Source organism: Phocoena phocoena, chromosome 3 (genome assembly GCF_963924675.1).
Source record: "Phocoena phocoena chromosome 3, mPhoPho1.1, whole genome shotgun sequence".
NCBI lineage: Eukaryota > Metazoa > Chordata > Mammalia > Artiodactyla > Phocoenidae > Phocoena > Phocoena phocoena.
The window spans coordinates 167,330,643-167,346,629 of record NC_089221.1 but is presented as its reverse complement, the minus strand read 5'-3'; the positions used below and the strand labels follow the sequence as shown (position 1 = coordinate 167,346,629).

General features: G+C 44.6%; 1 protein-coding gene across 1 annotated transcript in view; it reads right to left on the bottom strand.

Annotated features, from left to right (window-relative positions):
- FBN3 (fibrillin 3) overlaps positions 1 to 6,909 on the bottom strand; it is an 89,921-nt gene extending 83,012 nt beyond the window's left edge. The window contains exons 1-2 of the mRNA XM_065873835.1: positions 6,808 to 6,909; positions 5,774 to 5,867 (exon numbers count right to left, since the gene is read on the bottom strand). Coding sequence (XP_065729907.1) covers positions 5,774 to 5,867; positions 6,808 to 6,909 — 196 coding nt within the window. The remainder of the gene's footprint in view (positions 1 to 5,773; positions 5,868 to 6,807) is intronic.
- Positions 6,910 to 15,987: the final 9,078 nt, after the last annotated feature.

Genomic DNA, 15,987 nt, shown 5'->3' with positions numbered 1-15,987 from the left:
CCCAGACCCCTTCAAATCTCTACCAAGCAAACAAGTATGTGATGAACTTGATTATTCCTCTTTTTTATTTTTAAAACAGCAATCTGCTGTGTTATTGGTCTACTCAGTACATCTTCTGCTATTTCTCTGAAGATAATAATTCAGTGGGGTTGTGTTGTGCTTTTTTTTTCTCCTTCAATTGTTTTTATTTTCCTGAGTTTGTTTATTTTTCCTGTGTTTATTCTGGTCTCTACCTTTCACTTTGGAGGTTTCCTTAAATCTTATATTTGAATGTGAGGGCCAGCAGCTGAAATGGTAGGGGGTTCATGTCAGTGGGGAGTTTCATTGAAGGCAAACTTTCCCAGAGGTCCCCCCACAAACGTCAGTCGCTATAGGTCTTTTCTCTGAAGCCATTTGGTTTCTCCAGAGAAGACTCACAGTCTCCTGTGTGTGTGGGTAGGAGGTGGGAAGGAGTACCCTTGGCTTTCTTGGGGCCCAGCAGGGAAGCGCTGGTGATCTTCTCCAGTATGGAAGCTGTTAACCTAAAACAATAAAACAGCCAGTTATTTTACAAGCAAAATGGGTTTATTCGAGAGCAGCAAAGAATTGCAATTCGGGACGTGCAACTATGATGAACCACATGCAAATCCAGTAAAACAAAGGACACTCTTTTATAGAGGAGAAGGGGAAGTTGGGAGGGAATATTGTAAATAAAAAGGCCATTGGAGGAAACTGGGATTAGAAGTATAGTGGCTTTTCATTGGCTGAGCTGTTGCCAGGCAAGGAGAAATCTTTCTTCTCCCTGCTGGGTAGTAAAGTAGTGTCACTTCCTGCCAGAGATGCAAAGCATCTCTTCCTGCTGGAATTTGTATTGATACATGTGCATGGGAGCGCCCCCTTCTGGCCTCCCACCTCTATTTTAGTGAAGTTTCCCATGATTAATTTTCACAAAGCTTTCACCCCATCCCTTGCTTAAACATGGTTCCTTTTCTTCCCTCCTCACGCCTCGTACCTCCCATTTGGGAGCTAATTTCACAAGAGAATCAATTTCCTACCCCTCAGGAAATTCCTACCATTATTTCTTCAAATGTTGTTCTTATTGATAACAGCTATTTGTTGCACACCATTCTAGGTCCTGGCAATATAACACTGAGCAAATCAGACGATTTATACCACTTGGAGCTTGTCCGTTCTAGTTCCTTGTGCAACCTTCTCTATTGGAATACCTGGATTTATCCTCCATGCCCCTTAAAATTTTTCCTGTGGTTCCCATTTCTCATTAACTAGCCTTATCTATAATTGGTTATTTTTCTAACCATCTGTTTTGTTTCATGATAATTGACATTTTTCCATGTCCATAAATTTAGACCTCATTTTTAAATTTTTCTCATTTTTTTAATTGACCGTATAGTATTCTATTATGTGGCCATAGCATTATATACTTAACCAATATTCTATCGATATTATTGGACATTTAGGTTGCTTCTAATTACTTACTCTTATGATAACATATATACTTATATACATATGTATACTTGTATACATATAACTATACTGCATAGGTATACATTATATACCTATGCAGGTATAGGTATAGGTATACCTATATATAATGTATATATAGGTATATAATGTATACCTATATATACCTATGTATACATTATATATAGATATATTTTACATACATCTATATTATATAACTATATGTAATATATAATGTATAAATATAACTGTATATGTATAGAATATATATTATATATATAACTATATGTTTATGTAATATACATATATATATATATAACTTTTATTAAGTCTTTAATAATTTTCTTAAGATTGAATCCTAAACGTTGAATTTCTGGGTCAAAGGCCATTTATTCAACTTTTGGATACGTGTGGTCACTCACCTTGCAGAAACGTCCATCCACCAAATGGGCAAAGTAGGGACTCCAGTGAATGACACACACCCCCGCAGATTCCTGGAAAACAAGCACCATTCTGGGGAGATAAATTAATGGAAAAATTCACGTTCAGTGGCCAGAATGGCCATGAGAATAGCCCAGGCCCTGGAGACACTGTCCACAGCTCCAGACGGGAAGGATGGGGCTGGTGGGATTGGAAAACGGTTGTGCCCTGCCGGGTAAGGGACACAAGAAAGCATCTTCCTAGAACCCAGTCAAAGAGAAAAGAACTGTAGCTGGAATTAGGGGGCTTAGCCATGGCCGGAGAATCCGCTCTGGTGAACTCTGCCCTTCTTGTGCCATTCACAGACCGGATGCCTGGCTTCCCCTCCACGTCTGGGGCTTTGATCCAGGACAAGGAGAAAGCCTCTGAGTCTGGGGCAATGGGCAGGCTGGATGAAATCCCCACTCATTACTCTATAGCTCTAGGCTCTCAGGTTCAACCTTCATGACTCTTGATCTCCCATCTGGAAGATGCAAATAATAATAATCCCTGCCTTCTAGGGTCCCCATAGGGATTCGAGGTTACATTTGAGTGTCAAACATCATACATCAACAATAACAATCATGAAGTAATACTTAAGAGTCACAATGTACTTTTCCTGTGCCAGGCACTGCCTTTCTTCTTTATGTATATTATCCAACTCACGCAACAGCCCCTCACAACTGGTGTTGCTGTCATGCCCATCTTGCACAAGAGTAAACTTTGCGTTTGAAAGAGGTTGAATAATTCACTGGCAGAGCTGGAATTTGAACTCTGTCCTGCAATTCCACAACCCACACTCTGATTCCTGTGTGCTCTTGCCTCTTAGAGGGCACACTTTTTTTTTGCAATCTACACAAAGACAGCCTGTGCCCTGGCTGGGGCTTCCTGCCGCTTCCATGGGGAAGCTTAGACACATTGTAACTAATTATGATCATCAACCGCTACTATGTCTAAACTTCAGCGGGCCCTGAGAAGATCCAGCTTGTGGGCGTGCAAAGCTGATACCTTTTCTGATCTCTAGGAACCTCTGGGAGGTTGGTCTTTCCACACTGCAGCCCCTGCCCTGCCCACCTGCTCACCTGTGCCTGCAGTTTGTGGTTCGGCATTGATTTCCCACTAAAAGTGCTCTTTAAAGATGTCGTACAGGGCTTCCCTGGTGGCGCAGTGGTTGAGAGTCCGCCTGCCGATGCAGGGGACATGGGTTCGTGCCCCGGTCCAGGAAGATCCCACATGCCGCGGAGCGGCTGGGCCCGTGAGCCATGGCTGCTGAGCCTGCGCGTCCAGAGCCTGTGCTCCGCAACGGGAGAGGCCACAACAGTGAGAGGCCCGTGTACCGCAAAAAAAAAAAGATGTGGTACATATATACAATAGAATACTACTCAGCCATAAAAAAGAACGAAATAATGCCATTTGCAGCAACGTGGATGCAACTGGAGATTATCATGCTAAGTGAAGTAAGTCAGAAAGAGAAAGACAAATACCATATGGTATCACTAATATGTGGACTCTAAAATATAACACAAATGAGCCTATCTATGAAACAGAAACAGACCCACAGACATAGAGAACAGACTTGTGGTTGCCAAGGGGTGGGGGGTGAGGGAGGGATGGAGTGGGAAGTTGGAGTTAGTAGATGTAAGCTTTCGTATATAGAATGGATAAACAAGGTCCTACTGTATAGCACAGGGAGCTATATTCAATAACCTATGATAAACCATAATGGAAAAGAATATTTAAAAAGAATGTATACATATATGTGTAACTGAATCACTTTGCTGTACAGCAGAAATTAACACAATATTGTAAATCAACTGTACTTCAATAAAAAAAAATGTTTTTAAGTCTCTTTAATCTGCCTGGGAAAAGATGAGGGGAGGGCGAGGATGGGAGAGGGGCCCTTGCAGGCAAAACTCCTCCCTTCCCTCCCTTCCCAGGTCCCCTGCCCTGAATCTATTCTCTGACCAGGTAACCTTACAACCTCTTTTGGGAAAAACTATCTGCCTCCTCTTTACCCTGTTCCCAGCCGGCCAGATACTGAGGTTTCTCTGACGTGGAGAGCCTCTGTGATCTGGGTGCCAGCCGAGTTGCATAAACTCAGGTATCTTGGAAATCAGCCCCAGCCATGCCCAGCCCCCCTGGGCAGATCCATTTATCTGCCGATGGACACTCGGGTTGCTTCCACCTTTTTGGCTACAGTGGAATGCTGCTATCAACATGGGTGTACAAAAAAAAAAAAAAAAAAAAAACACAAGGGTGTACAAATATCTCTTGGAGGCGTGTTTCCGTTTAATTCTTCTCCTAAATACTAACATTTTACAAAACCATTCTGTGCTTTTGAAATGAACGGTGGAAGTTGGACACCTTTACAAATTCACCAAGGTGTGCTAATTCAGAGATTAGCATTGTGGACTGCCCAGATTCAGCTCCTGGTTCTGTCACTTCTTCTGTGACTCCAGGCAGATCATTTAACCCTTCAATGCCACCTCAGCTTCCCTCCTCATCCGTAAAATGGGGGAGAATTACAACAGCTGGTTTCCAGATCTAAATGTGGTGTTTCAGTACATGCCAAGGAAAAACACAAACACAGGTAAAGCACCCATCACAGTGCATGCATCTAAGCCGCTTCTATTAGTGTGTCCTGACCTGCTTCCTCCCATGTGGCAGCTACACAGGGTCCCATATCGTGGAGGGGCCCTTGTTTTTATTTAACTGAACCACAGTGGGCAGACATTCATGTTTTCCTACCACAAATTACGTAGCAAGGAATCTCTTCTCGAATTTCCTTGCACATGCAAGTTTATTTGCAGGATGCATTCCCAGAAATGGGATGGCTGGGCTTCCCTGGTGGCGCAGTGGTTGAGAGTCCGCCTGCCGATGCAGGGGACACGGGTTCGTGCCCCGGTCCGGGAAGATCCCACATGCCGTGGAACGGCTGGGCCCGTGAGCCATGGCCGCTGAGCCTGCGCGTCTGGAGCCTGTGCTCCGCAATGGGAGAGGCCACGACAGTGAGAGGCCCGCGTACCGCAAAAAAAAAAAAAAAAAAAAAAAAAAAAAGTGGGATGGCTGAGCCGAAGGGCATGCGCATTTCACAGTTTTATAGCTGGCCTCTGATTGTCCTCCTCCGAGGCTGTGCCCGGGGCTGGGTCACACCTGCAATGACTGACGGGCTGGGTCCCCACAGTTCAGCCCACACCTTGTCTTCTCAAACTTTGCTCTTTGCCCATCTGATACCAGAGAGGCTTAAGAGGGCATGTGAACGGGCCTGGGGACAAGTGAGGCTCTGATGTCCTGGGGGAGCAGGCGCGCACGCATGTGTGTGTGTGTGTGTGTGTGTGTGTGTGTGTGTGGTGATCAGTGCCTAAGACCAAAAGGAAGGAATGAGTGAATCACCCCGAAGCCCAGCGAGTTCAGCTTGCTTGCAAAGTGCTCTACGTCCCCAGCTAAGAAGCGTGAGCTCTTTTCCGGGCTCTAGGACAGCTCTGGGGGAATCCTAAGTGGGGATGAGGGATGCCATCCTGTGTCTTTCAAAGCCATCTCTCTAGCTGCTGGTGGCTGGCGGGCATGGGGCTGGGCTGAGTCAGGAGCACCAGGCAGGAAGCTGGTTGAAAAGCAGAAACAGAGGTCAAGTGTCTGGATCCCTGGGACAGGGACCCTGTCTGTCCCGGCCATTGCAGTGGCTCCAGGAACCTAGGGCCCGTTGCATGAAGGGGCTGATACGTACTTGTTGATGGAATGAAGCCATGCGTCGCTGGTGGAGTGAAGAGGGGATATCTCCAATAGAGCTGGATGGTCAACCGGCGGCAGGGGATGAGGGAGAAGTTGCCATTTAAGAGGATGCTTGGGCCCTTACCTGGGTCGGTGGACAGCGTTGAGATGGGTTCTGGGGACATATCTGGGAAGGCGAAGGACATGTGGGTCTCAGGCTTCCTGAGAGACTTGTGCTGCTATGGAGATAGGAGGGAAACAGAAGACACAGGACACGCGTGCTAGTTCAGGACCAGGGAACAGGTGTAGCGATAAAGGGGTAAAGGTGAGTAGAGTCACAATGTGAAAGAGTATATTCATCATACATTTGCATGTTCTGTATTTTTGGATGCTTTGACATCCGGGGGCCCTGCTGATCCTGGAGACAGGCTCCTCCCGAGATTGGCTAATTCTTAGAGATAGTGAACAGCTGTCTCAGAGAGCACACCTTTCTTTCCTTTGCAAACCAGCCAATGCAAAACTCATAAACACAACCACGTCCTTACTGGGCTCTCCACTCTGAGCCAACATTCCCCTGCCCCAGTCACCCTGAGGCTAAGTACTAGGGAGAGCCCCTACGCCACAGAGTTGGCTGCAATTATTCAAATAAGTCAATCCTGAATCTTACCCTGCTCCGCCTTGCCTTTCCCTTAGAAACCAAAATAAGGGGGGTGGGGAGGGGAATGGGAAGATGATGTTGGTCAAAGGGTACAAACTTCTAGTTATTAGATTAAAAGGTTTGGGATCTAACGTCTGGCACGGTGATTATAGCTAATAATACTGTATCCCATACTTGAAAGTTGCTAAGAGAGTAGATCTTAAATGTTCTCATCACGAAAAAGAAATGGTAACAGGATGGCTACGGTGGTAATGGTTTTGCAGTTTACAAGTGTATTGAATCAACACATCATATACCTTAAATGTACACAGTTACGTGCCAGTTGGATCTCAATAAAGCTGGGGAGGAAAAAAATTCCCAGAGGGCAGCTGCAGAGCCTAAAACGAAGTGCGAGTTTCTTCTGAGCCTGGGGTTCTGGGCAACTGCACAGACAGAGCTGGTCTTGGAGCTGCATTTTACACACAACAAAGCAAGGAAGCAATTTGGCTTGAGTGTGCCCAGCTGGGCAGCAGCAGAATTACCAACACTTCCCTCTTGACACGGCGTTGGGCTGCATCGTAGAGGCTTGAATGAGCTTCTGCCGTTCGGTCCTGGGCGTCCAGATCTCCACTGACAAATTCCATAATTACAACTTGCTGTGCTACAACTTGGACTTCCGTTTTGTAAGTCACCTGGTTGGAATTGATAAAGAGATGCTGGAGGTTGGGGTAACCCAGAAGCGTTTGTTCACACGTGGTTTCTTTCCTAGCACTTTTTGTAAAGAGAAAGTCTTAACGACATAAATAAGAAAAATCTTATTTAAAAAGAAAAAGCTGAAGAGCTACAAAAATATCTCCCTTCAGGGTGAGTAGTTGCTGGGTTCCATGCCTGAGTTTTGTGGCTCGGTTTCATGTTGGGTTTTCTGGCTGGGTTTTGTGGCTGGGTCCTGTGGCTTCATTCTATAGTGGGGGTTTGTGATTGGGTTCTGTGGTTGAATTCTGTGACTGAGTTTTCTGTTGGATTCTGTGGCTGGGTTCCACTGTTGAGTTTGTGGCTGGGTTCTGTGGCTGGGTTTTATGTTGGGTTCTGTGGCAGGGTCCTGTGGCTTCATTCTACAGTGGGGTTTGTGACTGGGCTCCATGGTTGAATTCTGTGGCCGAATTTTGTATTGGATTCTGTGGCTGGGTTCCACATTTGAGCTTTGTGGCTGGATTCCGTGGCTGGGTTTTGTGTTGGGTTCTATAGCCAGGTTTTACGGCTGGCTTTTATGTTGAGTTCCACGACTGCATTTCATGGTTGTGGTGTATGTGTGTGTTTAATCTTACATTTGTTTATTTCTTTTTTATTTTTATTCATGGTTGTGTTTTGTTGCTGGGCTCTGTGGCTGATTTAGGGCCTCAAGAACCTCTACAGCTTCTGCTCTCTTACCTGGGAATGTTTCAAGTTCAGGTGAAGACACTGCAAAGACATTTTCCCCCTAGTTTGAAGAAATAAATTAATGAAGACATCCACAGGCTGGATCAGATTTGAACTAGGTTAAAAGTGACCTCTCTTAGAAGCAAATGCTTTCATCTCAAAGGAGAAGGCAGGTACCCTGAGTTTGAGGCCAGAGACTGGGCACAGAAACCAGGAGAGGTTTACCTGGGGTAGGGATTGGACCTGGATGCGTACTGGCTTTTTTTTTTCATTAATTAATCAATTTATTTGGCTTCATTGGGTCTTTGTTGCTGCGTGTGGGCTTTCTCTAGTTGCAGTGAGTGGGGGCTATTTTTCGTTGCGGTGCATGGGCTTCTCATGGCAGTGGAGCACAGGCTCCAGGCGTGCGGGCTTCAGTAGTTCTGGCTCACAGGCTCAGTAGTTGTGGCTCACAGGCTCTGTAGTTGTGGCACACAGGCTAAGTTGCTCCGTGGCATGTGGGATCTTCCCGGACCAGGGCTCGAACCCAGGTCCCCTGCTTTGGCAGGCGGATTCTCAACCACTGCGCTACCAGGGAAGTCCTGACTACTGGCTTTATTAGCACTCTGGGTACAAAGTGCTGTGGGTTTTGGTGTCCTGCCCTCAACCCTATCTTTGCCCAAATACTTTTATTATTAATATGATATTTAACTTACATTTAATATATTATTATAATTAATATCCTAAGATAAACAATACATTATTTATATATTTTCATATATAAATATATAAATAATATCTTGTTATTTTGAAGGTGTGACTTTTCAGAACATGGGATTTTTCAGAAAAAAATTCCTGATGTGTGAGCACCTACTGTGTGCCAGGCACTTTCTAGGCACAAGGACCCTGCCCTCCTGGATGTGACTGACACTCCGGGGGATGGGGCGGATTGCATCCTCCAAAAACAGGAGTAACAATCTCTCCCATGCCACTTGCTCTTCTTTAGTGTGAACTTGACACCCCTGGACAAGAAGTGGGGTCTAGGTCTCCTCTTGACCCTGGGCAGAACTCTGTGTCCATCTTAACCAATAGAGAATGGTGGAAGTGACACTACACTACAAGGCTAGGTCATACATGGCAATGTGGCTCCTTCCTGGGATGCTCCCTTTTGGAACCAGCCTCCATCTTGTGAGGAAGCCCAAGCCACATGGAAAGGCCATGGGTACGTGTTGCAGTTGACAACCTCAGCTGAGCTCCCAGCCGGCAGCAAGCATCAATCACCAGACAGGAGAGCCAGGAACCTGGAAGTGACCCCAATCCCAGCCTGCCTGTGACCCACTGAGAAACCTTGAACAACAACCAGCCAGCTTGAACAATCATCTACAGGAAGACACTGGAACTCACCAAAAGAGATACCCCACATCCAAAGACAAAGGAGAAGCCACGATGAGATGGTAGGAGGGGCGCAATCACAGTAAAATCAAATCCCATAACTGCTGGGTGGGTGACTCACAAACTAGAGAACACTTATACCACAGAAGTCCACCCACTGGAGTGAAGGTTCTGAGCCCCACGTCAGGCTTCCCAACCTGGGGGTCCAGCAATGGGAGGAGGAATTCCCAGAGAATCAGATTTTGAAGGCTAGCGGGATTTGACTGCAGGACTTTGACAGGACTGGGGGAAACAGAGACTCCACTCTTAGAGGGCACACACAAAGTAGTGTGCGCTTCGGGACCCAGGGGAAGGAGCAGTGACCCCATGGGAGACTGAGCCAGACCTACCTGCTATTCCTATACACTAATGATGAAAAATCTGAAAGAGAAATTAAGGAAACAATCCCATTTACCATTGCAACAAAAAGAATAAAATATCTAGGAATAAACCTAACTAAGGAGGCAAAAGACCTGTATGCAGAAAACTATAAGCCACTGATGAAAGAAATTAAAGATGATACAAACAGATGGAGAGATATACCATGTTCTTGGATTGGAAGAATCAACATTGTGGAAATGACTATACTACCCAAAGCAATCTACAAGTTCAATGCAATCTCTATCAAACTACCAATGGCATTTTTCACAGAACTAGAACAAAAAATCTCACAATTTGTATAGAAATGCAAAAGACCCCAAATAGCCAAAGCAATCTTGAGAAAGAAAAATGGAGCTGGAGGAATCAGGCTCCCTGACTTCAGACTATACTACAAAGCTACAGTAATCAAGACAGTATGGTACTGGCACAAAAACAGAAAGATAGATCAATGGAACACGATAGAAAGCCCAGAGATAAACCCACGCACATATGGTCACCTTATTTTTGATAAAGGAGGCAAGAATATACAATGGAGAAAAGACAGTCTCTTCAATAAGTGGTGTTGGGAAAACTGGACAGCTACATGTAAAAGAATGAAATTAGAACACTCCCTAACACCACACAAAGATAAACTCAAAATGGGTTAAAGACCTAAATGTAGGGCTAGACACTATAAAACTCTTAGAGAAGGGCTTCCGTGGTGGCGCAGTGGTTAAGAACCCACCTGCCAATGCAGGGGACACGGGTTCAATCCCACATCTGGGAAGATCCCACATGCCGTGGAGCAACTGAGCCCATGTGCCACAGCTACTGGGCCTGCACTCTGGAGCCCACAGGCCACAACTGCTGAAGCCCACGTTCCTGGAGCCCGTGTTCCACAACAAGGGATGCCACCACAATGAGAAGCCCAGGTACCACAACAAAGACCCAACACAGCCAATGAATAAATAAATTTTAAAAAAAGAAAAAAAGAAAAAAGAAAGAGGAGCATTGTGTGCAAAAAATGTAGAAATGTCAGGGTTTTCCCTTCTAATAAGGAAAACAATAGCTTTTCAGAAGCTTACCATCAATGTCCACTTCCATCTCATTGGCCATACATGGGTCACATGACCACTTCAAGCTCCAAGGAAATCTAAGGACATTTGCATTTTAAACTGAGCATACTGTTGTCCCAGACAAAATCAATGTTCTTTAGGAATTAAGAAGGAAAAATGAATTGCAGGCAGGCAGCCCAGCATCTTTGCAAAAATAACTGCAAACAAATTTCAGGGGTGTGGCAGTCAGCCTCTAAGATAGGCCCCCTGTGACCCTCACCTCCTGGTATTCAAGTCCCCCCCCCATATTAAAGCAGAGGTGGGATGATCTGTGTGACCAGTGGAATTCTGTAGGACAGTCATATATGGCTAGGTCATAAATGACATTGCCGCTTCCACCTTGGTCTTTTGTAGGGGTTGGCAGGGTTTCTTCTGTAAAGAGCTAGATAGTAAGTATTTTGTATACCAAGGGCCATGCGATCTTTGTTGCAACGACTAGACTTGCGGTTGTAAAAGCAGCCATAGACAACATTTAAGCAAGCGATCATTTGTGCCAATAATGGAAGTTTATGTATAAAAACAGGCAGTGGGCCAGATTTGACCTGAAGGCTGTCGTGTGACCACCCCTGGTCTTTTGGATTGCTTGATCTGGTGGAAGCCAGCTGCCATGTTGTGAGGATGTTCAAGCAGCCTTGTGGAGAGGCCCAGGTGGTGAGGAGCTGAGGCCTCCCACCAACAGCCAGCACCAACTCTCCAGTCACATGAGTGAGCCACCTTCAAAGTGAATCCAGTCAAGCTTTTAGATGATGACATCTCTGATTACAACCTCCTGAGAACCCCCTCGCCAGACCCTCCAAGCCAAACTGGATCAGGAAACTCTCAGACTCCTGATCCACAGAAAATTGGAAAGATAAGAAATATTTATTGCTGCCTTCAGCCACTATGTTTTGGGATAATTTGTTGCACAACAGTTGCTAATGAATACAAAGTGATCTGAAGAGTTAAATATCTAAACATCGAACTACACATTTCCATGGGACTAAAAAAACCATAAGGAAATAAAAGTAAATGGATTTCAAATCTCTGAGGTTTCAAATCTCTTTCTAAGCTTAAGAGTAGTGGGAGAAATGGGAAAGGAATGTACTGGGTTATCTCTCTTTAAAATGTAAAGAGCTTGGGACTTCCCAGCTGGTCCAGTAGTTAAGAATTTGCCTTCCAGGGACTTCCCTGGTGGCACAGTGGTTAAGAATGTGCCTGCCAATGCAGGGGACACGGGTTCGATCCCTGGTCCGGAAAGATCCCACACGCCTCAGAGCAACTAAGCTTGTGTGCCACAACTACTGAGTCCGCGTGCCACAGCTACTGAAGCGCACGTGCCTAGAGCCCGTGCCCCGCAACAAGAGAAGCCACTGCAATGAGAAGCCCGTGCACCGCAACAAAGAGTAGCCCCTGCTCACTGCAACTAGAGAAAGCCCATGTGCAGCAACGAAGACCCAACACAGCCAAAATTAAATAAATAAATACATTTATAAAAAATGAAGAAAGGATTCGCCTTCTAGTGCAGGGGACACGGGTTTGATCCCTGGTCGGGGAACTAAGATCCCACATGCCACAGGGCAGCTAAACCCCCACGCTGCAACTACTGAGCCCGCGTGCTATGGAGCCTGTGCGCCACAACTACTGAGCCTGCACGCCACAACTAGAGAGAAGCCACATGCCACAAAGAAGAGACTGTGCCACAACGAAAGATCCCGCATGCTGCAACGAAGATCCCGCATACCGCAACTAAGACCTAACACAGCCAAATAAATAAAAGAAAAAAATATCTAGTATATAACCAAACCTATTATAAAATAAAATAAAATAAAATGTAAAGAGCTTATATGAATCGATTTTGATGAATCGTCCAACCAAGAGATGGAGAAGATGAACAGAGAAATCACAAGTATCCTGGTGAAACAAGCCAACCAGCAGTGCTGATACACCAGAGAAGACAGTCAACTTTGGGAATTCTCAAAGATACTCATTGCTGATTAAAAATGCAACATCTTTTTGTCTATTTAAACCGTGACTTTTTTTAAAAAATTGCAGAATATTGCTTTGGCTTGCAGCTTTCAGTATAAATGACAGCCTTCTGGAGAGCATTTGGCAACATGAACCAAGAATCATAAAGTGTTTGTCTTTTTCAAGCCAGTATTTCCACTTCCGAGAATTCATCCTGAAGAAATACGAGAAGTAGGCAAGTGTTTACACATAACCATACTCATGGTAGCGTTTTTTTTTTAATTTATTTTATTGAAGTACAGTTGATTTACAATGTTGTGTTAATTTGTGCTACACAGCAAAGTGATTCAGATATATATATATATATAAATATATATTCTTTTTCATATTCTTTTCCATTACGGTTTATCACAGGATATTGAATGTAGTTCCCTGTGCTCTACAGTAGAATCGTGTTGTTTATCCATTCTGTATGTGTTAGTTTGCATCTGCTAATCCCAAACTCCCAATCCACCCCTCCCTCACCCCCTGGTAGCATTATTTTAATATTCACTTAGCACAAAGCTCACAGTTAAGTAAACTGCAATATAATAATGTGGTCAGGACTTCCCTGGTGGCACAGTGGTTGAGAGTCTGCCTGCCGATGCAGGGGACACAGGTTCGTGCCCTGGTCTAGGAGAATCCCACATGCCACGGAGCGGCTGGGCCTGTGAGCCACGGCCACTGAGCCTGCGCGTCCGGAGCCTGTGCTCCGCAACGGGAGAGGCCACAACAGTGAGAGACCCGCGTACCGCAAAAAACAAAACAAAACAAAACAAAATAATGTGGTCAAATTGGCTAGGCAGTCATTAAAAATGTGTTTAATGCTTCTAAGTATATGGAAAGATTATTCTAATGACACAGATTTTTTTTTAACAATATGGAAAGTGTTTTCCTACAGTATTCTAAGAACAAACGATGCATGCAGGTGGAACCCAATATTTTTTTCTAGATTTTTCTGTGATTAAAAAATCCCATTGCCAGGACTTTCCTGGCGGTCCAGTGGTTAAGACTCTGTGCTTCCACTGCAGGGCGGCACGGGTTGGATCCCTGGTCGGGGAACTAAGATCCCACGTGCCGAACAGCACGGCCAAAAAGAAAAAAAATAATCCCAATCCCTGTGAAGCAACAGGAATTCTCACTCAGTGCTGGTGGGAAGGCAAAATGATCCAGCCACTTTGGAAGATGGTTTGGCAGGTTTTTATAAAACTAAACATACCCTTACTATATGATCCAACAGTCACCATCCTTGATATTAACCCAAGTGAGTTGAAAGCTCTGTCCACACAAAACCTGCACACAGATGTTTGCAGGTTTATTCATAATTGCCAAAATGCAGAAGCAACCAAGATGTCCTTCAGTAGGTGAGTGGATAAATAAACTGTGATATATCCAGACAAGGAAATACTGTTCATCATGAAAAAGAAATGAACTACCAAGCTATGAAAAGGCATGGAAGGATTAATTATATTTATAGGAGAAAGAAATTTTTAAACGAATTCTATTTTCAATATAATGGAAAAAATAAAATATTTAGGAGTAAATTTAACAAAAGAAGTGCAAAACTTACATTCTGAAAACTGCAAAATATTGTTGAAAAAATTAAAGAAGAGACATACCATGGGTAAAAAAAAGACAAGACATGGAGGAAGCTTAAATGTAAAAGAAGCCAATCTGAAAAGGCTGCATTCTGCACGATTCTAACTCTATGACGTGGAAAAGGCAAAACTATAGAAAGAGTGAAAAGATCAGAGGTTGAGGGGTAAGGAGGGATGAATAAGTGGAGTGCGGGGGATTTTTAGGACAATGGAACTACTCTGTATGATGCTATAATAGTCGGTGCATGTCTTTATACATTTGTACCCATAGAATGAACAATACCAAGAGTGAACCCTAAAGTCAACTAGGGACTTGGGATGGTTATGATGTGTCAGTGTAGGTTCATTGATTGTAACAAAGGCACTTCTTCAGTGCCATGTCGGTAGTGGAGGAGGCTGGTCGTGTGGGGCTGGGTACAGGGAGTATATGGGAACTACCTGTACTTCCTACTCAGTTTTGCTGTGAACCTACGATTGCCCTAATAAATAAACTCTATTAAAAAAAATTAAATCCTACGGGGCTTCCCTGGTGGCGCAGTGGTTAAGAATCCACCTGCCAATGCAGGGGACACAGGTTCGAGCCCTGGTCCAGGAAGATCCCACATGCCTCGGAGCAACTAGGCCCATGCACCACAACTACTGAAGCCTGTGCTCTAGAGCCCGCAAGCCACAACTACTGAAGCCTGTGCGCCTAGAGCCCGTGCTCTGCAACAAGAGAAGCCACCACAATGAGAAGCCTGCGCACCGCAACGAAGAACAGCCCCTGCTCACCGCAACTAAAGAAAGCCCGTGTGCAGCAAGGAAGACCCAACGCAGCCAAAAATAAATAAATAAAATCCTGGAAACCATATTCAGTAACTTGTAATAAACTATAAGGGAAAAGAATCTGAAAAAAGAATATATATGTGTATATATATACGTATAACTGAATCACTTTGCTGTACACCTGAAACTAACATGACATTGTAAATCAATTATGCTTCAATAAAATATGTATAAATAAAATAAAATAAAATCCTGTCACCCTTATACCAGTCTCGTAAAGCTACACACTGTGTGATTCCATTTATACAACAGTCTCAGAAAGACTAAACTCTAGTGCCAGAGAACAGATCAGAGGTTGCTAGGGAAACAGGGGAGGAGGAAGGGTGAGGTTACAAAGGGGGCAGTGCAGGACTTCCCTGGTGGTGCAGTGGTTAAGAATCTGCCTGCCAATGCAGGGGACATGGGTTCGAGCTCTGGTCTGGGAAGATCCCACATGCCACAGAGCAACTGAGCCTGCACGTCACAACTACGGAGTCTGCCCTCTAGAGCCCTTGAGTCACAACTACTGAAGCCTGCGCACCTAGAGCCCACGCTCCACAACAAGAGAAGCCACTGCAATGAGAAGCCTGCACACCGCAAGGAAGAGTGGCCCCGGCTCGCCACAACTAGAGAAAGCCCGTGTGCAGCAACAAAGACCCAATGCAGCCCAAAATTAATTAATTAATTAACTTTTTAAAAAAGGGAGCAGTGCAAGGGAATTTTGTCAAGTGATGGAACTGTTCTATATCCTGACTGTGGTGATGGTTATACACATGTTAATATGCACAGAGCTACATAACAAAGGAAAAAGTCAATTCTGCTTTACAACAAGTAAAAACATTTTAATGCAAATAAAGAAAATCCTGTTGCCAGATCCTCAGCTGTCCTCAGTTGAGGACGTAAGACCCTGTTGTGTTTGGGGCTCTGAATCAACGTGTTATGTCTGGACCTGCTCCAAGCTAGAGATTCTCAGAAAAATGCACAAGGCTGAGTATCTTGCAAATGATTTCTGAGGTCTGAAGCCCACCCAGGGGCC